This window comes from Equus caballus, chromosome 1, assembly GCF_041296265.1.
Source record: "Equus caballus isolate H_3958 breed thoroughbred chromosome 1, TB-T2T, whole genome shotgun sequence".
In the NCBI taxonomy this organism is placed as follows: domain Eukaryota; kingdom Metazoa; phylum Chordata; class Mammalia; order Perissodactyla; family Equidae; genus Equus; species Equus caballus.
Genome location: NC_091684.1, coordinates 145,463,732 through 145,489,043, shown reverse-complemented (window position 1 = coordinate 145,489,043; position 25,312 = coordinate 145,463,732). Strand labels below are relative to the sequence as shown.

Below are 25,312 nucleotides of genomic sequence, written 5' to 3'. Positions count from 1 at the left end.
TTTATTTCCTTTTAAACAATTTCTAAGGCTACAGTCCTAGAAGTTGTATAAATGGTCCAGAAGGCAGGGCCAATTTTGTCTCTCCATACACTATGCCATCAAGGTGACAGTTATCTTCTCTTAGAATTCAGTAACACTTCCACTTGTAAATTGACATTTTCCTCATATATGTAGGTCCATATTTACTGCAAGAAGAAAACCCTACTGCCCTATTTTCACACATACACATAGACACAAAATTAACGTTAATTCCTAAAATCCTTTGCAAATCAGAGTAGTCATCTCACCTATTCTAAAACAATGACAGAGAACAAAAACTCACTTAACATAACCTGTGAGCAGTGAAGAGATGCCACACTGATACTCACCACTTTGTTCTCTATGAGGTCACACACGATTTTGTTATTAAAGTACTCAATGGGTGTCCACTTGATTCCCTCTTGAACGTATTCTTCCTGCAGGACAGAAAGCAGGAATTCACATTATCACCCAGCAAAGACTGGCTGGAGCTCTGCACAGACGGATATCAAAAGTACATAAATTGCCAGGAAAGAAAAACCTCAATGTTCTTCAACAAAAACTTGGAACTTTAATTCTTTTTTCTAAGAGGGATGGGAAAGGAACATTACATGCTGGGTAATTTCTATGTTTAGTTTGAACCATAGGAAATTGCTACCATCCAATCGTTTTTGACATACAAAAATGGCAATTTAATATGGCTTAACTTATAGGTCCATTACAAAATAATCTCTTTGCATTTAACATCGGACATGAATATAGATTAGCATCTGGGCACTTAAGGGGAACGTTTCTCACTGAGGCCAGTTGCTCATTTAACTTGGTGAACACCACCACACTCTCTCGGTTCTCCTCGCTCCTCACCAGTCTTGTTTTGTTAGCTTCCTTTGCTGACTCTTTCTTCTTTCCAGATGGTTATATGATGGAGTGTCTCAGGGCTCATTCTTCCAGCCTCCCTATTTTTTCAACCTTCCTTCTCTAGGTGATTTCAATGAATCCCATGGCTTTAAATAACACCTATCAGGTATGGACACCTGAATTTATTTCTCTAGTCTAGACCTCCCCACTGAGTTCCAGACTCACAGGTATTTCACATACTGGAATCTCCACCTGGATGTATAATAGGCCCCTCAAACGTAACATGTTCAGCAGAGTTCTGAGTCTACATTCCCCCAGCGTCTACAACCAACTGCTCTCTAATCTTCCCCTTGAGTAAACAGTCTCACCATTGGCCCTGTTATTCAAGCTACAAAGGTAGGAATCACCGTTCACTCCTTTTTCCTTCTTAGCTTATTGCTAATTATTTCGAGCAAGTCATGCTGACTCACTTTCTAAAATATACACTGACTCGGACCACCTATCGCTGTATCCCCATCACTGTCTGCATTCCCATTTCTCCCCCAGTCTCCTGCAGAAGGCTCCTAACTGGCTTTTAAACTTCCGCTCTCATTTGCCTTCTCCTGCCTCACCCCATGCTCTAAGTCTACAGAGCCAGAGTGACGTTTTTCAAAAACAAAACACAAATCAGGTTGTGATACGCTCTGCTAAAAATTTTCCAGTGGTTTCCCATCATACTTACTATAAAATTGGGTCTTCGCCAAGCCCTGCAAAGTTCCTATGTGACCTAGCTGCTGCCTACCTCCTCCCTTCTCAGTTCCTCCCACACTCTCCCTTGGTTGTTTGCTCCAGCTCCTCTGAGGTGGTAGAAGCCTTAGAATGCCCGCGCAGAGGTTTATGTGAAAACCATTGGTCACTGCTATTTCCTAAGCAGAGGCAAGAACACTTCCGTGACGAAACGTCCCCAAAACAACCTTTGATATCTGTAGTGGGTTGAACAGCGTCCCCCGAAATGTCACGTCCACCTAGAACCTCAAAATGTGAGGTTTAGAAATAGGATCTTTGTAGATATAACTAGTTAAACATCTCGCAAATGAAATCATCCTCGATTTAGAGAGATCCTAAATCCAATGATTGGTGTCTTTACAAGAAAAAGGAGAGGGGGATTTGGATACAGAGAGAAAAAGGCGATGTGAAGACAGAGGCAGAGACTGCAGTGATGCTGCCACAAGACAAGGAATGTCAGGAGCCACCAGAAGCTGGAATGGGCAAGGAAGGATTCTGCCCTAGAGCCTTCAGGAGTGTGGCCCTAGTGACACTTTGATTTCAGATTCTGGCCTCCTGAACTGTGGGAAGAAATTTCTGATGTTCTAAGCTATCCAGTTTGTGACGCTTTGTTACAGCAACCATAGAAATCGACAAACAGTACAGCACTGGAATAAAAGTGAAGCTACACTGGACCTTCAGAAGGTAGTGTAAGCAAGACATGTTACTTTAAGTCAGAATTAAAACGCCAGCTTTTGTTAAGGCACATCTGTTTTCAGGGAAGATTAGGAGGAGAGCAAATCTGAGAAAACCACGTTTTTCCTTTGGAACACAGTATATGCCATACCCGACTGGGGTTGGAGCTAGGCTGCCATTTTTCACTTGGTCAATGAGTCAGAGAGTAGTAAAAGCAGCCAGTCGCAAGTCCAACTTGACAGCGTCATTTACTTACAGGAGAAAGAAAATGTAGCCGATGGTGTTTATATTTCACAAACCAAAATGTCACAGTGGCATACGGTTTTTCTGCCTGTCTCAATTAAGTACATTTCCTAATACAAAACTAAAACCTGAATCTATTATGAAAAGAGAGAAATCAATACCCCTTTCAACAAAATAAGTTAGCAATAGAACAAGATGAAAGGAAGGGGGACCACTCACCTGTTCTGCCTTTAATGTTAGTTCGATAAATATTTGCTGTAGTTTTTCATTAACAAAATTGATACAAAACTGTTCAAAGCCATTTTTCTGAAAAAAAGAAAACGGTTACGTGTAATTGTTTCTGCAAAATCACTTTAAAGTCATTTCTGGAGTGATGTAGTGAAAAGGCTTAACAGAAATGCTGGCGGTATCAATAGAAAGTGGCACAGTTTATATTTAGGAGAAACTAATTTGGTAAAGGTACATGAAGAACTCACAAAGGCAAAAATGAGCCAAAGCGTGTTTTTCTCATTGCCTAGAATTACTTCTTTCAAGCCAGATGAAATGCATCCTCCTCACAAGTCCCCAATTATTCAAACTGGTCTTACCTGGAATATTTCAAAGCCGTAGATGTCTAGGACACCAATGTTGTATTCTTCGTGGTCCTTCTCCATCGCTTTGTTGATGGACTAGAAGGAAGTAACCAGCATGGTAATTAACTCCTTTTCTTTTTTTTTTAATTATCATTTTTTATTTTTCCTTCTTTTAAAGCCCCCCAGTACATAGTTGTGGGTCCTTCTAGCTGTGCTATGTGGGATGCCGCCTCAGCATGGCTTGGTGGGCAGTGCTAGGTCTGTGCCCAGGATCCGAACCGGTGAAATGCTGGGCTACTGAAGTGGAGCACATGAACTTCACCACTTGGCCACAGGGCCAGCCCCTTAACTCATTTCGTTCCTAATAAAAACAGCCATGCATGGAAAAAAGGGAAGCAAGACTGTATGCAGCAGATACTACTGCCTGCCAGAAACAGAGGACGACAAGAAGATAGGTAAATTGCAGCTTAAAAAAAGTCTCAGTGTGACATCAAGTACTCTGGGAAACCCCCAGGATCTAAAAAAACTACTAAGGTAGAAAAAAAGCATTTACTTAATGAGGAAAACCCATTTCTGGCAGAGCTAGGTTTTCTCAGGAAGTCTTTAGAATGAGAAGAAAAGATCATCTTGGATGATCAAAGTAAAACCTATTTCACATAAAGAACCAGTATTACAAGATCTGTAAATATTATTTCCATTGACACCCCACTCAGTAGTCACTGAATGATCACCTAACATAATATGACAGGGTTGTCAAGGAGAAGATAGTCTCTGTTCCCAGGAGCTGATAGAGAGAGTGAGCCAACTACAGATAATAATACCAGCAATTATTATAAAGTCATGATAATAAAAGCAGCTTACACGTATTTAACATCCACCTGTGCAAGGCAGTGTTCAGTGCTTTCTGTGTGTCGTTTCATTTAATTTTCATGACGACAGTGATAACATTATAATCCCTAAGATCGCACTGACCAAGAGGCACGGCCCGGGATTAAACTTAAGGAGTTTGATGCCTGGATCTGTGTTCTTGCTCACTGTGAGAAGACAGGTGCAATTCAATGGAACAGACACAATGATAGGAGGGTAGGTGTAGGTTGGAGGGGGTTGGTGAGAGCTGCAGGGGAGAGAGGAAAATAGGAGAAAAAGTCCTGGAGGTGGTGGATACCTGGATGAATTCTGAAGCACCAGAGGTGTTTTCTAGGCAAAGAAAATGACACAGCATCTTCGTGAGCTAATGGGTAATGATATACAGCATTCCACCCAGGGCCTGGTATGAAGTCAGTGCTCAGTAACTGTCGGCTCTAATTAGCATCACTTACATAGGGCATCCATCCCCTTTTGCCACACAAAAAATTGAGAGAAGATAGAAAGGAAGTAAGATGGGAAGTCCAGCGCTGTAAGGTAAGCTGAACAAAGAGACAGAGATGTGGGTTCTAGTCCCAGTTGTGCCAGATCCTCTTGCTGAATGGCCTTGGGAAAATTCACCAAAACTCAGACCTAAGCTTCCTTAGTCAGTAAAATGAGGGGTCTGGACAAGTTAAAGGCATGACTAATGTTTAGTATGACTCTGACCTTCCTAAGCCATCTTACCCTTAAAATAACCACGAGAAGTACACAGAATAATTACCCTATCCTGCTCTGCCTCACTCAACCCTAACCACACCTACCCATACTTTAAGCCTTATAGATGTTGTTGCCTGGATTCAAATATAAACTTTTTCGATCTAGTGTCCACACTGTTGTCTCTCTAGGGTTCTTTCTAGCTTGAACATATAAAAGACAGAGGAGTAGACTAGCTGGAACACTGCTAAATTACCTGGGTTCAATTCCTAGATTTCTCACTTAATAGTGGTGTGACTTGGGTAAGTTCCTTAACCTCTCTGTGCCTCTACAGCCTATCTGTAAAATAGAGATAATAATACCTAAGTCACAGAGTTGTAAGAATTAAGTGAATTATTTTTTTCTAAAATACTTAGAACAGTATCTGGCACATAGTTAAGTGCTATATAAGTGTTTGCTATTATTATTCTATCACATAGAGGCTCCAGCGATTAACATAGACTGCCACTGGCAGTTCTACGCTGCTGAAAGACTAATTTTCTGAATCTATATGTGGTATACATATATAAATATGTATACATAAAGTATACATATGATTATGCCATCATAAAAAAAGTCTATGGTAGTTTTAAAATATATCCAAAAAGTCTTTGATATTCCTCCCTTCATAAAGTGGAACTTAATTCCCCTCCCCTTAACTGTAGGCTGTACTTAGTGACTCGCTTCTAATGAATAGAAAATGGTAGAGTAACGATATGTGAGTCCAGGATTAGGACACTAAAAGCTTTGTGGCTTCTTCCTTACTCTCTCTCTTAGATCACTCATTGTGGGGGAAACCAACTGCCATGTTGTGAGGATATTCAAGCAGCCTTCAAGATAGTCAGGAGAGGCTTGGGTACCAAGGAACTGAGGCGTCCTGGCAACAGCCAACAGAGTGCGCCATCTTGGAACCAGATCCTCCAACCCTAATCATGCCTTGAGGTGACTGTAGCTCCAATCAGCATCTTTTTTTTTTTTTAAGATTTTATTTTATTTTTCCTTTTTTCTCCCCAAAGCATCCCGGTACGTAGTTGTATATTTTTAGTTGTGTGTCCTTCTAGTTGTGGTATGTGGGACGCTGCCTCAGCATGGCTTGATGGGTGCCATGTCCGCACCCAGGATTTGAACCGGTGAATCCATGGGCCGCCTAAGCCTAGCACGCGGACTTAACCACTCAGCAACCGGGCCACCCCCCCCCCCCCCCAATCAGCATCTTGACTGCAATCTCATCCCTGAGTCAGAACCACAAAGCTAAGTCACTCCAAATACCGGACCCGCAGACACTGTGAGAGAATAAATGCTTATTGCTTGGGGTTAATTGCTAACGGCAATAGATGACAAATGCAACAACATTCTAAACCTTTAGGCTCAAAAGTCAAGAAAGGTTCATGACCACAGGTCTCCTCTTTTTCTGGTCTAAGTCCAGGCTTTACAAAATATTTTGTCCACAAGAAGCTGTTACCATATTAGTGTCTTGCTGGACAATTCTAGAAGCAAAAGTGGGATTCGATGATCCCAGGGTGATAGGATAAAAAGTGGAGAAGTAAGGTAATGGTTATAAAGAGTGAGCCAAAACATGAAAACAAAGCCCTTAGTAGTTTTACTCTTTATAGCTAAACAATGTCAACCTGTGTTTACTTACATCTACCAAGAAATCAAAGACCCGGGCGTGCAGGGCCTTGGCGAGCGCGTCCCTGGTATAACAGGCCTGCTCCACGTTGAGGGTCACATGGATGGACTCTGACTTGCCTCCCCACTTGCTATCCATCTGTCGGCTCGTTAGCTTTTCTTTCAACCGGTCCTGGTTTATCCCCAGCAGATATGCAGGAAAAGCCAAAACTACACAAAAAATAAAACAATTGTCCTTCAGAATTTTAACAATTCATCTCACAAATAGATGGAGGCACTTGTGTGTGTGCGCACATACAAGACACCATCATAAGCCCCCAAGAACTTTCACTCTAGTTAAGAGTGCTTATCAGCAATCCCACACACATCCATCCACTTTGTTTTTCCCAATTGTTCTATTACATGAGTCAATTCCCATGACGACTGAGACTTCCAATCATACAAATCAGTGACCCCAGAAGGGTGGCAAACCAATCCCCCTTACTGAGATCACAGCTAAATGCCTAAAATGGACATCTTTCCAAGCTTGCAGCAAGACAGCCCGGAAGGAACTAAATCAAGAAACATTTCTTTGGCTCCAAATATTGTTTTCTTCCTTTTTGGTACAGTGTTTTCATAGCATCATTCCCCAAGAGCTTGAAGCACCTGATATCATCAAACTAATAGTTATAACCAATCACATACTCATTGAGTGCTTACCATGTGTAAGGTTACTAAAGAGAGAGGACAGGATACAAAATATTTAAGAAATCTAGAAGACAATCTAGAGCATGCAAAGGTAGTTTACCAAATATAGAAGCCTACTAAAAGCTGGATATGTGACACAGACAATCAGGTCCCAGAGGAATTTCAAACAGGAAGATATTACTACTTGCTGGGGTGGTCGAGGAAGATGTGGGACTTGGGCGTGGCCTAAAAGGATGAACAGAATTTGTACAGTTGCAGAGGAAGAAAGAAGAGGGGGGAGGGGAATGGAACGGGTAAAGGTGAGGAGGCAGGAACGCAGGAGACACAGTTGAGGTGCATCGAGTTGACCAGCATTGGCTACAGCTGAAGGTTAAGGTAGATGATTAAAAAGTTAGGATGAATTCCAATGGTGGAGGTCTTGAAATGGTGTGAGATATTTGGGCTGGCATCAAAGGGGGTCTGAATGGCTTGTAGAGAGGGGCGTAACTAGATTTCTCTCGGGGTCGTGTATGGAGTAAAATAGAGGAGATTGGTATTATTCACACCACTGCACACCCTTCCCACCCTAAGGAAATGTGGTTGGCATAGGTTGTGGTCTTTGGATAGAAAAGCTGAGGTTCCCATGGCTCAGAAACTTGTTTCAGGCCATGAAACTCACCAAGAGGAGGGCTAGTGATATAAATGGATTTTCTTGACTTCTGGTCAAAACACTCTAATGTGAATAAAGGACACTATTCTTGGGCATGAAAGAATGCTCAGATTTTTCCCATTATGAATGAAAGATTTTTATGGACGCAAATAAAAATTCTGAACTTGGATATGAGTCCTCTTTTTCTGCATAAAGTTTTACCAAAATTCTCTCATAAAAGGATTTTATTAAAGACCTTATGCTAATGCTAAAAAATTACAAGCCTCCCAATAAAGGCAAATCTGCTTGAATTTCACAGATGGTGTTAGAACGTAACAGGCTGACATTTCTCAGTGTATACCTTCCAATGAGATTGTCAGTGAATGCATTTCGAAAAAGTGTAATGCCGGAACAAGGTATTTATTATCTATATGCGTGTTTGACAAATTTTCTGACTAGTAGAGGGCATCCTCTTACAAACAGCATGTAAACAAAATCAAATGCACTAACTTGCCAAAAGCCAACTTCCTTTAGTTCAGTTTTAACGTTCACACGTATGTTTATGAATCTGGATGTGTCCTCCACTAAACTGGAACGTACCTTTGCACAGAGCAGGGACATAAGACACCCATAAATCAGACTGGACACATGTAGAGTTGCTGTGAGAATCAAGAGATATTTACCAAAGTGTCTGACAAATAAGAGGTCTTCATTAAGGGGAAACTACAATGTTACTTATTGTCACCATCACCAGGCAGAGAGCCAGGTATGTGCATGTCTCACTTGATAAACTGGTTATCATTATCAATGGTTTATAGTAAATTCACGAGGACCCCTCATTGTTCATGATAACCACACAGTGAATAGCTGATACAACAAATGATTAGCTCCCATTTGTCTGTTTTGTAAACATGGGCTTCTCCCAAGCCCCTACCCATGCTAAAATAGGGACACAGCTAAAATATTGGGTAGAAATATTTATGCCGTTATCTTTATGACCACAGCTAAAGAAATAACACAATACGAGCTAAGTCCTTGGGTCCTTGAGACAAAACAGACAGGCGAGACTGACAAAGAAACACGCTATACTTCCATGTCTCCTAGCTCTTCTGTAGAAGAGGGCACCAGGGAGGGGCCACAGGCACTCAAGAAAACAAGGCATGGAATTTGGCCAAGAATCAGAGCCACAAGCTTAGGAAAACAGCTTGGAAGTCTAGAGAGGAATCTAGTACTTGCTTTGAAAAAAATCCATGCCATGTTTTTCAAGTACAAGCTTTTACGGCCTCATGTTTTCTTCAGTGGCTGCCCTGGTGCTGAAATTATAGGGCTGCTCATATTGACTTCCTCAGGCGGTGAATTTCCATGAGGGTGTGTGTGAGTGTAGCGTCAGTACGGAAGCTTGGAGGCTGTGGGGAGGGAGAGTGGGGAGGAGGCATTGATTAATTTAAAAATAATGATGTAACTCTGTTCAGCTAAACCATTATGTAGGACATAAAAGAACCTGCTGGAAAGTAATGTTTCAGCACATTTTGATGATATAGATAGATTTCTATTACTGCATTAAAGTGTAAAGGAAAGTTGGATTTAATTTTTCCATTTAAATCTGAAGTAGAGGGAAGACAGAGAAACCAAAGATGTAACAAAACAAAATTCCATTTTTAAATTTTAAAAAAGTGACAAGGTAAATGTGGTTTACCTGTCTTTGGTGTTGAGGGTCTGTGCTTTCTAATCCATTAATGATGGGGCAAAGAGAGGCATTATCACTTTAGTCCCATTGTTATTTAAGAAGTATTGTTATTGCTTTCAACAAAATTTGCAGGTTAATTTGTATTTAATATCTTTTGAGTAAGACTTATTTCCAAAAGTTCGTCACCTTACTGTATTTACAAAGGCAGGTACCCATGTGCCTACGTTGAGGTTTGTTTGACTTCTCAGCAACATAAATGTTTGGTTCAGGCTATTCTATGGCTCCATCAGTCTAAGGTCAGACAACAACATAACGTGTTGTTATTAATGGCTATTTCGCTTCAGTAGGCCAGCTGTGATGCAAATCTTACCATTTTTTTCCCTACAATATAATAGCTAGAGAAAGGCTGCTTTCTTCCTTTATAAAAGCATGAGCTAGCACTTCCTTCTACAAATTTATTCCACAGATATACTCAAATATGAGAAAGATGACACAAACCAGGTTATTCACGTTAGTAATTGGAATAGCAGAAGATCCAAAACATCTTAATATCCATCAACAGATGATTGGTTCACTAAATTAAAGTATAGCCAAGCAATGGAACGTTAGGCAGCTATATATAAAAAGGACAAAGTTCCTTAATGAATTGATATAGAATAATCCCCAAGATAAAATGTTAAGTGAAAAAGTCACCGTAGAACATGTTATATGCTACTATTAATGCACAAAAGTGGGGGAAAAAGAATGGGTGTGTGTAGTTGCTTGGGAACATATATCCCCTTGAAAGGAGTATAAGAGACTGGAAATATTGATTCCCTCTGGGGAGGGGAACAAGCTGACTAGCAAAGAGGTAGATGGAACAACTTTAACAGTATACCCATTGGAACCATGTTAAGGTATTACCAACTGAATAGAAAACAAATCTTTGGAAGGAGGATATATTTCTTTGTTAAACCTCTTTGGCTTCAAGCACACCCTTTCCTGATCTCCATCACTCCATCACCTCTAAAAAGGGAGTTTCACAGGCAGTTGCTAATCCTGGGCCTTACTCAGTTGGCTGGGGACGCTACTTCCTCCAGATGCCAATGTGCAATGAACCACTCCTTGGCTCAAGCATCCAGGGAAATGCTTGCTGTGTCAGAGTCATGACTTTGTTCTCCAGCATAAAGAGACAGTAAGGGATTGTACTACCCAAGAAGGCAAGAGAAATCTCATCTACTTCCACAGAAACTATCAAGAAACCCAAACTGTCAATGTTAAAATGCAAATGTTAACGATACTCCTGGACAAGAATGTGTACTGTTAAATGTGAAGGATAACATACAAAAAGTCCCAAAACATAGTTATAGTTACTATTACTATTAGGTTGTGTTCCTAGACTTTATGGACACCCTGTATATTTATTATTTTCCACCCTACTTCCTTCCCTGGTAAACATAATTCATCTTTCTCTTTATCAGATAGACATCAGAAGTTAGCAGAACTTCCCTCTTTTATTACAAAACAAAAATATGAAAAAAGAACCTTATTTGGAATGGAAATAGCCTCACTGCATTGTCAGCAATGAGTGGGATACTATTTATTACTAAGCATCTAAATTTATCATCCTTGAAGAATGCTGAGAAAGGAAGAAATGTCTTCCTGGGTGGTTAAAGGATGTGTGGGTTCTGAGAGCAGCTGGAAGCTCTTCTGATGCCTCAGAGACTAAAGTTACGCGCCACGGTGGTTGCGGCAGACTCTAGCATACAAACCAGCAACAACTCTCTGCAGGAAGGACCTGATTTCTTCTCAAAGAGTAAAAACAATCATTCAGGTCTTTAGGGTCTGACTACTACAGAGATGACCATTAAAGGCGATCATCAGCAACATCAACACAATAATCAATGTCCACTTTTCTCCCTGTTTTCAGAAATCCAATCTAATCTGACCCACGGGGCAGCCCGTGAACATGTGAGCTTTCCGTTTTTACATATATCCTGTCACCTGCTCTTCAGGACCTTTAGATGAATGAAGACATTAAAGATGAGTTACAGAAAGGATTTTTATTAGGAGATAAATCTTTGGAGTTATTTAGCTATTATGACTCTAATCTTCATTAAAGTATCACTTTATTTTTAAACCTAGATAGGAAATTCTGCCAGATTTCCCCAAGGTCAAGGATAAATTGGAACAATTTCATTAATGGTCTATGGTGCGGGGCGTGGCGAGGAGAGAGGTACGTGCAGAGAAGAGGCCTAGACGCTCTAAGGCCATTTTGTTCTGTCACTTCTCATCTCTTCCCACAATGCCCCAGTTGGGATCTAAGCAAAGGAAAGTGGTGGGTTACTCTTGATCGGAATGAAACAATTGCTTCCCCTCATCCAACAACCGTGTGCCAAAGCCACTCACACTCTTCACTCTCCACTGCTGCGTAATTGCCAACTTCCTTGAAGCTGATGTTTCCGAGGTGGAGGACACCCGCCACTATCTGCAGCACCAGGGTTTGCTCCTCTGCAAAGATCCCGATCACATTCATCGCGTGCTGGCAGAGAAAGGAGAAATCATCCAGACAAGCTGGTCATCAGCTTTATAAGCAGGTAACAAGGAAGCCAAAGCTTAGGTTGGCTTGTGCAGTGCTATGTGGCTTAGCTTGCTGTGGCAGCTGGAAGTCCCTGTAAGACATTATCACTGACCAGGGCATGTTCACACATTCTTCAAGTCTCAAAGTCATGCTGGAAAGGCAGTTCTGTCTTTCTCTCTCTCTCCTTTTTTTTTTTTTTTTTTTTTGAGGAAGAGTAGCCCTGAGCTAACTTCTGCCAATCTTCCTCTTTTTGCTGAGGAAGACTGGTCCTGAGCTAACATCCGTGCCCATTTTCCTCTACTTTACATGTGGGACGCCTACCACAGCATGGCTTGCCAAGCGGTGCCATGTCCGCACCCAGGATCCGAACCAGCGAACCCCGGGCCACCGAAGCGGAACGTGCGAACTTAAGCGCTGAGCCACCAGGCTGGCCCCATGGCAGTTCTGTCTTTAAACGTAGCATGCAATCCTTCAGGAATAAGGGCAAGACAGCTGTAGTGGGAAAGACAGTCGGATGCAGCAGCTGTACACGAAGTCAACAAGTCTGCCCTCGTCCCTTGGTGTGCTTTTGCTGCCACCCCTCTCCCTCTAATGGCACACATGCCTCCTTTCCAACTACTCCAAGTAGGCTCAGAGATTGTTCACTTCATTGGGAGGGCTGAAAATAGATGGTACTTGCAAAGGATCTTGATTAAAAATCTCCAGGAAATCAAATAAAAGCTCTATTTAAAATGTCCTGGTTTTGGGGTCGGCCCCATGGCTGAGTGGTTAAGTTCGCGCACTCTGCTTTGGTGGCCCAGGGTTTCGCTGGTTCGGATCCTGGGCACAGACGTGGCACCACTTGTCAGGTCACGTTGAGGCAGCGCCCCACATGCCTCAACTAGAAGGACCCACAACTAAAATATACATCTATGTACTGCAGGGGTTTGGGGAGAAAAAGCAGAAAAAAAAAAACAAGATTGGCAACAGTTGTTAGCTCAGGTGCCAACCTTTAAAAAAAAAAAAAGTCCCGTTTCTGAGGTCCATCGGATTTAATAAAAGCAGCTGAAATTTCTGAGTCTTGGATATCCATATCTTAAGAACTATACTCCAGGACCAAAGCAGGCCCCTTATCTGCATTTTTTCTCCCAGCTCCTTTGAGGTCATGTGGCTTTTTGATACCATCTTTTTTTCTGGCATCCAAGACACCATCTGAACATCCAATCTTTTTCAAGCATACACCTCAGCTCCCCTCACACTGCACCTGTAGTTGCCCATTCAGGGTCTCCCACTCCGTTCTGATCTGGGTTGAAGATGGGCCCCACTGGTAGCTGACTCAAAGGGCAATGGTGAGGTAGTTCTTTCAGGCTAACCAGGTGACCAGCCCACCTCCAGAAAGTTCTAGATTGAATTCTTAAGTTGTTTCCCGGAGGATGTGACCCCTCTGTAATCTACCCGGTTCATATCTGGTACCATAACATATATACGATGTGAAGAGAATGGAGTGGAGATCTCCCTCTGACCTGTACAATGCAGAGGTGAAGAGAAAGTGGCTGGAGAAAAGACTGGAGGTGTTCTAAATTTTCTAACCCCGATTAAGGTCGTTAGAGTGCTCTTCGCTTTGCCTTTCTAAGGAAACAGCTCAACAACTGTGCCAGCTATCGGCAAACAGTTATGGCAAAGGTGCTACTCACAAGAGTTTTTACCCATTCATCAGAGCTCCTGCAGGGAGTAACGATGAATTCACTATTTACCGACCTCAAATCACTAAGTGGTCCTCAGGCAACCGGGCACATGGCTATTTAAGGGTGCTTAATCATGCTTTAGGAAATGGCATGCTTCCAGCAGCAGAGTGAGGTGGAAATCTCACGCTGCTCTTTGCTTTGTTAACCTTCACTGCCCTTTCTATCATGGCGGTGCCCAGTCTGCAGAGCAGACCCTGCCTGGCCCTGCACCAGCACTTACCAGCGTTTCCTGAAACTCTCGCCTGTCATCGATGTCATCCACCTTGTAGGAGCCGGAGAGGCTCAGGTAGTAATAATAGTCCATGCTGGTGATGCCGAGGCTGTGCTTCTGCTCTGCGGAGGCGCCCTCGATGAGCTGGAGCAAGAGAAAGCAGGGTGGGCGTGATGAGGTCCTCAGAGCGATCAAATGCACTTCACCGTTCCTGCCACCACCAGACCTGGGCTCAGGCAATGGGACGGTCTAACCCTGCTTTCTAAAATGATGGGTGGTCCTCCCTTCCAGACTAGGGGTTTCAGAATATCTGCTCTACTTGTAGGAGTCCCAAATCATCTCTGCAAATTCCAGTCCTTAACTCTGAGAAGACCTGCAAGAGCAGAGAATTTGCCCTTGGCCTCTCCATGTTTCTCCTTGCTGGGCGCATACTTAAAACAGTCTCAAGTCCCACACTCTGGCGTTCTGAAACCTCCTAACCACTAACTGCTCCTTGGCTTTTTGTTCCATCTCTGACATTTGCCGTAGTAAGACCCTCTTAAAGGGCTCCCACCAGTGGTGTGCTGGAAAACGTTAAACAATCAACTCTTGGGGGGAAAACGGATTTGTAGCGTTTGCTGATTTTCATGGTATAAATACTCCGACCCCGACTGACTTCAAACTATCAAGAAAATGTCAGTGAAGGAAGAAGTGGGAAGAGACGCCCACAGCCCATGCAAACCAGCTCCAGCACACCACTGGCTCCAACCCAACAGGATTTAGGGAAAGACAGGCAGCTCTTACCCACACTTCCCCTTTGTGGTCAAGTTTCTTAGGTCTTCTTGGCTCCACACCCACAAAATAGGGAACCTCATCTCATCTCCATTACTGAGAAGTTCTAGGTCATCTCATGACATCAGCTTTTCCTCCTGGTCTCCTCCAAATCTTTTTGTACCATGCTTTACCTATTTTTCCCCTTCTGGTTTTTTTTGGTCTGAGGAAGAACTTTCCTCATCTCTGTCTCAGTCTTCTCCCCATCCACATCACTTAGCCCCTCTCACTTGCATCTTCAAACTCCTCTTTCTCTGACTCTTTCTCTTCTCTACAAATGCACACTGCCCTTTGCCTTCTTTAGAAGCTTTTCTTTGACTCTGTGAACTGCTTCAAGCTGCAGAATCTACTTTCTCATCATGACTTAACCCCTGCACTCTGGCTTCTCCCCTCACCATTCTGATGAAATGACTCTCGTGGCTACTTTCTAGCAGCTAAATCCAACGCTTTCTTGGTCCCCAAACCCCTGCCCCACCCCTTCCTCACAAGAGCTCTGAGCACCTGACCCGGCTGCTCATCCCCTCGAGCTTCCCCCGGCTTTGGTGACACTGTAGGATCCTGGCGTTCCTCCTGTGACTGGCTCCCTGGCTCCTCAATGTCTCCTCATCCCACAGACCATCCCCAGGTCCCCAAGTCCTGCATGGACATTATTTTTCACTCCCACAAAAGCCTCATCTATCTCACAGCTTCAACAATTACTTTTATGTCAGAATCTTGAACTCTGTCTTCTCCTGACCTCATCACTTGCCCAGCCCCTAGTCTGGTGGTTTCCAACCTGTGGGCAGAGGCCTACTGGATGGGGGCGGGGTTGGCATTTATTGAAAGGGGTCCTGGAAACAATTATGAACCTCTCTCTGGTGCTTAAGAAATAATATGCTATGTGTGTGATACACAAAATTATTTTTCAGTCATCTGTACATGGTGCTTTGATTAATACAATTAAAAGCATTATTGAATTCATGCAACCTTTTGGTCATTTATGTTTTCTTCCAACTAACAGATACCAGCCAGAAGAATTATTTGTCATCATCTAAGATGTTTACATAATTGAAAAGACTGCATGTGAGCTACCAACGCAGTCTGTTTTCTAATCTAGTGATCTTCAAACTATAACAAAACAAAAAAACCACAAAAAACAGTTGCAGGGCTTTCTTCAAACGAGATCTAATGCGAATCCTCAATATACAAAATACTAATATATAAACCCATACATGAAAAAAAATTGTTTATGGTATCATATTTTTTAAATACTTAAAAATATTTTAAAAGAGTCAAATCAGATGATTGCTAAAGCCTAGAACCCAATTTAAAAGCATCCTGTACACAGTCTAGCCCCAAACTCTCCATGGCTTCTGAGCATCTAAGTCAAAACTTTCTGACCTGGCATTAAAGATCCTAAGCCTATTTTGAGTCTCTTTTCCAACAGTTCACCTTTTGAAGACTTCTGCCCTTGCAAGTTGGTTGAGGCCTGGCTCCCACCTCCATTGCGTGGTTCAGGCCACTTGACTGGCCTGAGCACTCTCTCCCTGCACCTCACTCATAGCTCTCCTTGCCATGCGGCCAACTCTCCCATGTGAATTCCTATTTGGCAAAGAGCCAAACCCTCCTAATTTTGTTTTGAAGTTATGTCAACGCTTTCTTCATTATTTAACTTTGGGGAAATTTTTGTCTTCTCATCCCAACTAGAACTTACTCTCCTTGTGGGTAGGGACATTCTCCCAATTCTTTTGCACATTGACTTACACATACTACAGTAATAAATACTCCTTGGCTTGCCAGACTAAATTGTCTAAACCTGAGGGCTAAGAGGAAAAACAAAATTTTAATGTGGCGAAGGAACAAAGAAGTAGGAAAGAAAAAAATACAAAGGAAAACCTGGTAAAATATGTGAAAACTCCGCTCTCCAGGGTTCCTCATCACCACCCTAGATTTTTCCAGAAGGAAGTTGGAGATCTTTCCGCCATCTGGTTCCCCACCTGGACTGAACTGGATTTCAAAGTATTTTCCCTGCAAGAAAGTAAGGGATTTCCTTCAATGGTTGGTGAACAAAAACATGATGTTCCAAACAGGCTTTGGATACAGAATACAATTCCAGGAAATTCATTAGTGAAAGATACGTTGTGGATTATTCCCAGCTCTCCTCTAGACTTCCTTACTTTTTCCTCAGACAATAACCTGTGCTTTTGTCCAATCACACAATTCTGTATGGAGAGAGAATCTACCCTTCCAGCCTGACTAAGTAAGGACATGCTATATTCTTTGCCCATATTCCCCCAGAAGGTGCCTGGCTGCTAAGCCGGAAGCTGTAAAGAATGGAGCAGAAATCACATGGTCCCCTTAATCTAACAAGAGTGAACTCTATCAGCTTCTTTGAGAGGAAGCAAATTTTCCCTCTGGCAGACTTACTGCAACAGCTTTGCACAAAAGCGATCCCTTTTACCTCTGGAGCATCTGAAATTTTTACACAAAACACAAACACTTGATTATAACTAATGTTCTTTACAGTCAGTTGTGAGTGTGGGGATTTTTGTTATGGTTGTTGTTAACATTTCCTCTTAAATTATTACCCATAGGAACAAAGGAGACTAAAACCCTGGAATTTAGCTGGAAAAGGTGTCCAGATTGTTAAGTAAATGACATTTTTTTCTCACTAGAATTGAGTTTCTCTCCAGTCCTCTGAAAGGACCAGGAGGGTAAACTTAAATGAAGGAAAAGATGAGAATGTGGGCATTAGGGAGTGGTGTGGCCTAGGGTCAAACTGGAAAGCATGCCCAGCTTAATTGCGTTCACATTTAATATTTTAAAAATGTGTATGAAGATGAAATCCAGCCATCCCAGGGCTGAATCCTGCTGGGCTGCAAGTCTTCGAATAAAATCGTAAACTCGCAAGAACAAGAAAAGCACATTGCGTGTTTTTCCTGTTGCCTACAGCACTCAGTGCCTGCTGTGCTCCTCTTACTTGCCAATTCCAGGTGTCAGAAAGGCTACAAAAGAAGGCCACCCTCTAATTGTCTGTTGATGTTAATCTGATGACTCCTCCTCCTTCCTCTTCCAAAAACAAACACCCAGAAGCACCAGACATGGAGAAGGACCGCAAACCACTGCTATCCTGAATTGCAGTAGTTCTTGAGAAAAGCTTGCTGAACAAGGTCCCCTGCGCTTCCTATTGTGGCCATCCTTCACCACCTTTTCCTTTTGGCATGTTCTAGAGGGAATAATTCAGTGTCCGTCCACGGAACATGCCCCGTCCCCCACTCCCCCAACCACTCCCATCAGTCTGAGGGTGGGAATGAAACCAAACAGGACATCAAATCCAGGAAGGGCAGATGTAGTAAATGGCAAACTTTCAAGTCCTTCTAGAAACGGTTTGAAACCTTGGCTGCCTGTTAGAAAGACCTGGAAGCCTTTAAGAAATGCTGGTGCCCGGCACCACCCTATACAAGTAAATCGCTATCTAGGGACTGGAACCAAGACCTGAGCAGTTTTTAAAAGCCTGGGTGATTTTTATATGTGGCCAAGGTTGAGAACCACTGCTCTAATGTAATAGAAATGTGTATACACAACTCAAAATCGTTGGAGGGGCCGGCCTGGTGGTGCAGCGTTTAAGTGCCCACATTCTGCTTCAGCAGCCGGGGTTCACCAGTTTGGATCCTGGGCGCGGACAAGCCCACCACTTATGAAGCCACATTGTGGCAGGCGTCCCACATAAAAAGTGGAGGAAGATGGGCACAGATGTTAGCTCAGGGCCAGTCTTCTTCAGCAAAAAGAGGAGGATTGGTGGCGGATGATAGCTCAGGGCTAATCTTCCTCAAAAAAACAAAAAATTGTTATGGAAAAGTTAAAACCCCTAATGAGAGATCAAAAGTTTAGTTTTGTTATAAAGCAGCCTGGAGGGGAAGAGGAAATCATAGGTATAAAGAGAGGATGTTGCATTTTCATAATTAAATGGGAAGAAAGTTCAACTCTTGATAATGTTTTATTTCTTACGCTAGGTACTGGGTACCCTGGTGTTCATTGTATGATTTTTAAATAGCGTTTGAAATATTTCATAATACATTACTTAATACTTGAAAAGATTTGTAAGTGGAAATATATGAATTTTTATATTCCATACTACATGTCCAGTTTTAAAAGTGAAATTACCCATATTCCCACCCTGATGCCACTTCCAACTCCTCCTACTAATCGTTGTAATAGTGTATTCAAACTTTGAATTACAGACACCTTAATTATGTTGTACATAATGCACATTTTAAAATAAAAATGGGACCATATTGTAAATATTGTTCTGGACCTGGTTTTTTGTTGTGGTTTTGTTTTGAGGAAGATTAGCCCTGAGCTAACATCCGCCACCAATCCTCCTCTTTTTGCTGAGGAAGACTGGCCCTGAGCTAACATCAGTGCCCATCTTTCTCCACTTTATATGTGGGACGCCTGCCACAACATGGCTTGATAAGTGGTGCATACATCCACGCCCGGGATCCGAAACCACGGACCCTGGGCCAACAAAGCGGAGCACACGAACATTATTAATCACTACACCACTGGGCTAGCCCCCCTCTTTTTTTTAAATTTAACAATATATTATGGATATCTTTTTAAATAAGTTATTATTAACAGAGAACTTAGATATTACACCCTAAAAGTATTGTTGAGTCGAAGCCATGAGCATTTTAAATTTTGATAAAATTTGCCAAATTGCTCTCCTGGGGGAATGCATCAGTCTTCAACCAATAGTACCTTTTCTCTGGTATTATCACTCTCCTTAATGTTTGCCCATCTGAGAGACAGAAAATGATAAATGGTTTTAATTTACATTCCCCTCATTGTTAGTGAGAACATCTTTTGATGCCCCATCAGATATTACTCTGTGTGTGTGAATTGCCCATCCATAGTCTTTTCCATCAGGGTTGTATGAAATTTTGTAATCAGAAAAATAATAAATGCTGGGTATATTTGTTTTGACTGGTTTTATAAAAATTGACAGATGTATCCTCCTTGTCCAAGGATAAAGAACAATTTATATTGGAAAAATCAAGAAAACATTGATTTAATTATTTTGCTGCTCTCTAAGGAAGGCAAAGAGAGGTATGGCTAGCTAGAGAATTCAATTGGTCAAGTCCACTTTTACAAGGTTGATTGAGATTGACAATTAGGGGAAAAAAGGTGAAGGGGAAAATTCATTGACATCTCCTTTCCTATTCCATGACTTAGAAACTTCTTCAAGATCACGCAACCCAGGCATTGAGCAGAAAAATAGACAAGATGAACAAGTGAGTAAACAGTTTGAACAATACTGAACAGCAAGGAAAGTGAGGGCAATCCTGACAGATATAACTCACCAGGGAACTTAATTCCTGCCTGAGAACTTAGTAAGAATGCTCGTGGAAATAGAAGCTTCCTTCCAAAATAGAAGGGTGAAAAAGAAATTGCTTTTCTCCAAAATTGCCACTCATTTATTTTAAAATGGTCCAGAATCAGCCTCACAGATGGCTCCTTGAATGCTTTCCTGCCAGACATAATCTATGGTTGAGATAAGATGCAACATCTACATAAATCAAAGCTACTGGGCAAATATTCATTTCTTTGCAAATGTGGCTTTTTGTCAAGGGAAACAGACTCATATTCATCCTTGCCAGCCTTCCAATTCACCCCCTCAGGAGATACTCAGACAGAAATCCGTCTGAATGGGCATTCACAACAGTGCATTCGGCTGACATTTTCACTGCCTTGGGTAAGTGGGCCATTAGGAGGCACCCTGTCAGGCTAAATCCAGCCACTTTTGGGTGTTAGGATGTTACATGAATAGACATAAAACAAATACACAAAGCTATGACGGTGGCGTAGGCGGTGGGCTCACTCTGGCTGACAAAGAGGATGAAGGTTCTTCCCAAGGTGCCAGCTCAAAGTGTCTACTCCCTCCAGTGTGCACAGACCGAGGTCTATGGAACAAAAGAAAAGCAACAAGACCTGGGAGCTAGCCTACTCATTTCTTTGTTTGGGAAAGCAGGTCTTTTCTCCAGGGCACAAGGCAAACTCTGCAGGACCAAAGCCGACGCTTTGATGAATTTTTATTTTTCTTAGTAAGGAAACTCAAGTTGAGAACTGTCTGCAAAAATTATCTTATTTATATGCTGAGGTTCAAAAGTAACTTCAGTCAAAGGGCTCATGGAAACCTGACAGCTCGCTGCTTCAGAGAAGGAAGAAAAGACTGAGAAGGCAGCCTCGTGATGATGTGGGAAAATCTCCTATTTCCTCGGGGATTCCAGACTTAAATCAAGAATATCAACATCATCGATCAGGTGACATTTTCTGAAACAGGGGAGAGACTTACGAATCGGCTGGAGTTGTTGTTCCGGACTGTCTTGGCATTCCCGAAGGCCTCCAGCAGTGGGTTGGACTGCAGAATAATGTCCTTGACGTGCTGTCACAGCAAACAGACCAGAGGTCAGGATGGTGCAAACACCTAGCACACAGTGTGAACCCAGACTTTGCCGAAGGACCTGGTTTCCGAATGCAGTAAGGTGAGAGGCCTCAGATCCACGTGTCTCTGGGTTTCTGGAGGATTTATTCTTTCCTCTTGACAGACCCAAACCTGTTCGTGTGTTCGTGTCTTTCAACTCCCTTGACTTGATGCAGGATCCCCTGGAGCCAGGGTGCCAGTAAAAGAGGATCTATGAACATTCCCGGACTGGGTTTCCAAGATGGATGCTGCAGCTTTACCTGCCCTCCCAGGTGTGCCGGGAATCACAACAGGAAGGAAGGGGAAGCAGGACGGGCATCTACTTGCTGCTGTGATCATCACCTTTACTATCACTACCACTTCTCTACCCAGCCTCTCTACCCGCCTATTGCAACCCCACTTCCACCTTCTTCACTGCAGGAGAGAGGTACCATAAGGGAAATTAAACAGTTTCTCCTTCCCAAACAAAGCTGGTGGACACAGAGTCTTGTGCTTCCCAAGCTTTAACGTGCATGAATCACACGGGGATCTTGTTAGAACGCAGATGCGGATTCCAAAGGTCTGAGGCGGGGCCCGAGAGTCTGCATTCTAACCAGCTCCCTGGGGTTGTTGGTTTTGCCAGCGTGGAGCCACGTTTTGAGCAGCAAGGGCCGACACTGGATTGTATGGAACAATTCCTGGCCTGTTGGAGGGGAAGAATTTGGTTTTCAAACACCCCAGTTCTGTGCCAGACTGAAAAGTGTGCAAAACACCCCATGGGCAAGACAGCTCGACAGATAGGAGTTGATGTTGGAGAGGTCTTTCAATAAGTGAGTCATTCCTTGTACTTCTAATTATTCGCATGCTATGGTTAAACAAGTTCCAGAAATAACAAGTCTTTGGTTTGTGCTCTTTAGCTACTGACTAATTTCAAGCCAAGAGCTCTGTATCATCGTCCTCATAGGAAAACAGGAAGAGAAAAGTCAACATTAAACGTCTGCAGTCTGGTCATTAGGTCGTGGTCTGTAGCAAATAGGACTAGATAAAGGCACTAACTACTAATTGACTATGTAACAGCCAAAGTGTTCCTTTGGCACCCTTCTGAACATTCAGAAGAGGAATAAGAACTGAAACTCCATAGACGGGGCACATGTCATTAGCAATGGCACCAAACGCAAATTCTGGGTGGTCCCTCCATAGGGTCAGTTTCAAAGCCGAGAAACATACTTCAAGCTGCTTATTCCCCTTTAAAAACTCATGGATTTATATAAACATTGCTTTTCTTTGTAAAATTTATTTTGATTTTGTCGATCTTCATTAATCCTTTATACCTATTGTCTGCTAGCCAGACATGCCTACACCATTTATCAACACTCAGCTTCTTGTAGGGATAGAACAAAAGGAAAGCTCTGCCTGTCTCTTCCCTTCTTCAATTATTGATTTTCTAACTGAGAATATCTATGCATGTATCCATCCACCCATCCATCAACTATCAAAGTGTCCAAGAATTTTGTGGCTTGTGGTGAGCATACTGAAGAAAAGAGAAAGAACAAATTAAGGTAAAGGAGCAGCCCAGCCCCGAACCAGCGTCCTGGATTCCAGTCTCCATGTCAGTCTTCTAGGGATAAGCTATCATCACACGTGTGGTACATATACACAATGGAATACTACTCAGCTGCAAAACAGAACAAAATCATTCCATTTGCAATAACATGGATGGACCTTGAGGGAATTATGTTAAGTGAAATAAGCCAGCAAGAGAAGGATAATCTGTGTATGACTCCACTCATATGAGGAATTTAAAATTATGGACTAAGAACAGTTTAGTGGATACCAGGGGAAAGGTGGGGTGGGGGGTGGGCACAAAGGGTGAAGTGGTGCACCTACAACACAAATGACAAACATTAATGTACAACTGAAATTTCACAAGATTGTAACCTATCAATTACTCAATTAAAAAAAAAGGCTATCATCACACGAACATAAAAAAAGCAAGTGGATGTACTACAGCAACCTAGGTTCCTGAGCTGCGCTCGCTGTCCAATATGGAAGCCATGAGCCACATGTGACTGTTGAGTTGCAACATAGCTAGTCCCAACTGAGATGTGCTGCAAGTATAGAATTCACACCAGATTTCAAAGATTTAGTACCAAAAAGGATGTAAAGTATCTCATTAAATTTTTATAGCGATTATGTGCTGAAATGATATTTTGGATATGTTGGGTTAAATACAATATTTTTAAAATTAAGTTCATAGGCTTCTTTTTACTTTTTCTAATGTGGCTACTTGAAAAATTTTGAATTAGATATGTAACTTGCACCATCTTTCTACTAGAGAGTTCTGCTCTAGACCTTCCTTCTGTTCAGTGAAAGGGGCCACTCTTAGACCCTTTCACTCAAGGAAGGGAATCGTGGATGCTACCTTAAGTTTTCTGACCCACCAGACATGATGGAGCACCATTTAATTAGGAGACAGAGCCACAATAAAGAGAATTTTGATGTGTATTTTTAAAGTTTACAGCTGATTGTGGCAATAACATTGCTTATTAAACTATTCTCATTAAAAAATTAATCTTTACGGTGAAATCTACCTTCAAGCATGAGTTCCAATAAAAAATATCCCCAGCAATCTGCGCCAGTGATGAGCTCATGAATTTGGGCAGCACCCCGTGGCCCTTCGCCCCCCCATCACATCCATTGCTATTTGGGGAGGGGGCTTCACCCATTGCTACTGATGCTGATTCTGCTACCACAGTGAGTAAAACTAAAGATAGATAAAGTTGTATTTACCCCTTTCTTTGCACTATCTTCTTGAATATGCTACTTAACTGCTCATATTGTATTCCCTTCCTTTTCTTTTCATTCTCCTGTGTCCTCGTTCTCTAGGTCTTCCCCTTTTCCTAATATTTACCCTCCAATCTTGCCTTCTTCCTTTCTCTCTTTTCTCTCTGTCTTTTAAAATTTGTGTCAATTTCTTGGATTGGAAATTTATTCACATAGTTCAAAACATAAAAGTTTTGAAAGGGTAGACAGGGAGAGTATGTCCTTCCCCCAGTCTCCTAGTTTTCCTCCTGGAAGAAATCATTATCAGTCTCTCATATATCCTTCTAGAGATATGTTATACATATCCAAACAAATATTGATATATGTTCTCTTTTTTTTTTCTCAAATGGCAGCACATTATACACAATGTTCTGAACCTTGTCTTTTGCAATTCATAATACACGTTGGAGAGCATTCCCTATCAGAACATGAAGCTTCATTTTTTATGGCTGTATAATATTCTACTCAATTATGACCCAAAAATTAATTCACCAGACGCCAATTAATGAACATTTAAGTTGTTTCCAGGCTTTTACATTACCTAAAAATGCCACATCAAATAACTTTATACATGTATCATTTTGGATACATTTCAGCACATCTAAAAGATAAATTATCTTAAGCAGAATTGACAAGTCAAAGGGTATATGCATGTGGATTTGATAGATTTTGCTGAAACGTTCTCCATAAAAGTATACTAGTTCATGCTCTTATCAATAAGGTATGAGAGGGACTATGTCCTTACATTTTTACCAAGAGAATGTTTAAAGTATTACAAAATTTTTGCTTTTCTGACAGCTAAGAAACAGTTTTCCCTTGTAGTTTTAATTTGCACTTCTCTTATTATCATGAGGGTGAGGATGTTCTCATGTTTTATGATTCATTTACATTTCCTTCTCCATGAGCTGATTTTCATGCCCTTTGTTTATTTTCCTTTTGGATTTTTGAGCTTTTTATTGATTTGTAGGAGCTCATTATATATTGGGCATTTCTATCTCATAATATGTTTTTCTTTGCAGATTTCGAGTTTCCTGGTTATAGAACCAATGTCTTTTCTGTGAAAGAAAAAGCATTTTTTAAACAGCAAGTGGTTCCATTTCATATAGTACAGGTCTCAAAATGGGTCATATCACCAACCCACCTGGACTTTGGGGCCTCCTCCAGACACTCTGGAGATGTAACTCATGATGTATTTGGCAGCCACTGTCTTTCCAGCACCACTTTCACCACTGAGGAAAGAAAGACAAAAATACCCACACGTGAAGTGGATCATAACCAGCTACCTCCCCCCTGAAAAAAACCCCCCCAAAAAAACAGGCAGAAGAACTCAGTAAAAAAAAAGCACAACACTGGTTGAGAAAGGCAAATCATGGCAGGATCA

General features: G+C 41.9%; 1 protein-coding gene across 1 annotated transcript in view; it reads right to left on the bottom strand.

Moving 5' to 3' along the window:
- The window catches only part of MYO1E (myosin IE), a 190,441-nt gene that overhangs the window by 60,901 nt on the left and 104,228 nt on the right, over positions 1-25,312 (bottom strand). The window contains exons 6-14 of the mRNA XM_023616529.2: positions 25,073-25,160; positions 21,001-21,090; positions 16,542-16,673; positions 13,866-14,000; positions 11,750-11,882; positions 6,373-6,569; positions 3,147-3,227; positions 2,779-2,865; positions 369-455 (exon numbers count right to left, since the gene is read on the bottom strand). Of these exons, the coding sequence (XP_023472297.1) occupies positions 369-455; positions 2,779-2,865; positions 3,147-3,227; positions 6,373-6,569; positions 11,750-11,882; positions 13,866-14,000; positions 16,542-16,673; positions 21,001-21,090; positions 25,073-25,160 (1,030 nt within the window). The remainder of the gene's footprint in view (positions 1-368; positions 456-2,778; positions 2,866-3,146; positions 3,228-6,372; positions 6,570-11,749; positions 11,883-13,865; positions 14,001-16,541; positions 16,674-21,000; positions 21,091-25,072; positions 25,161-25,312) is intronic.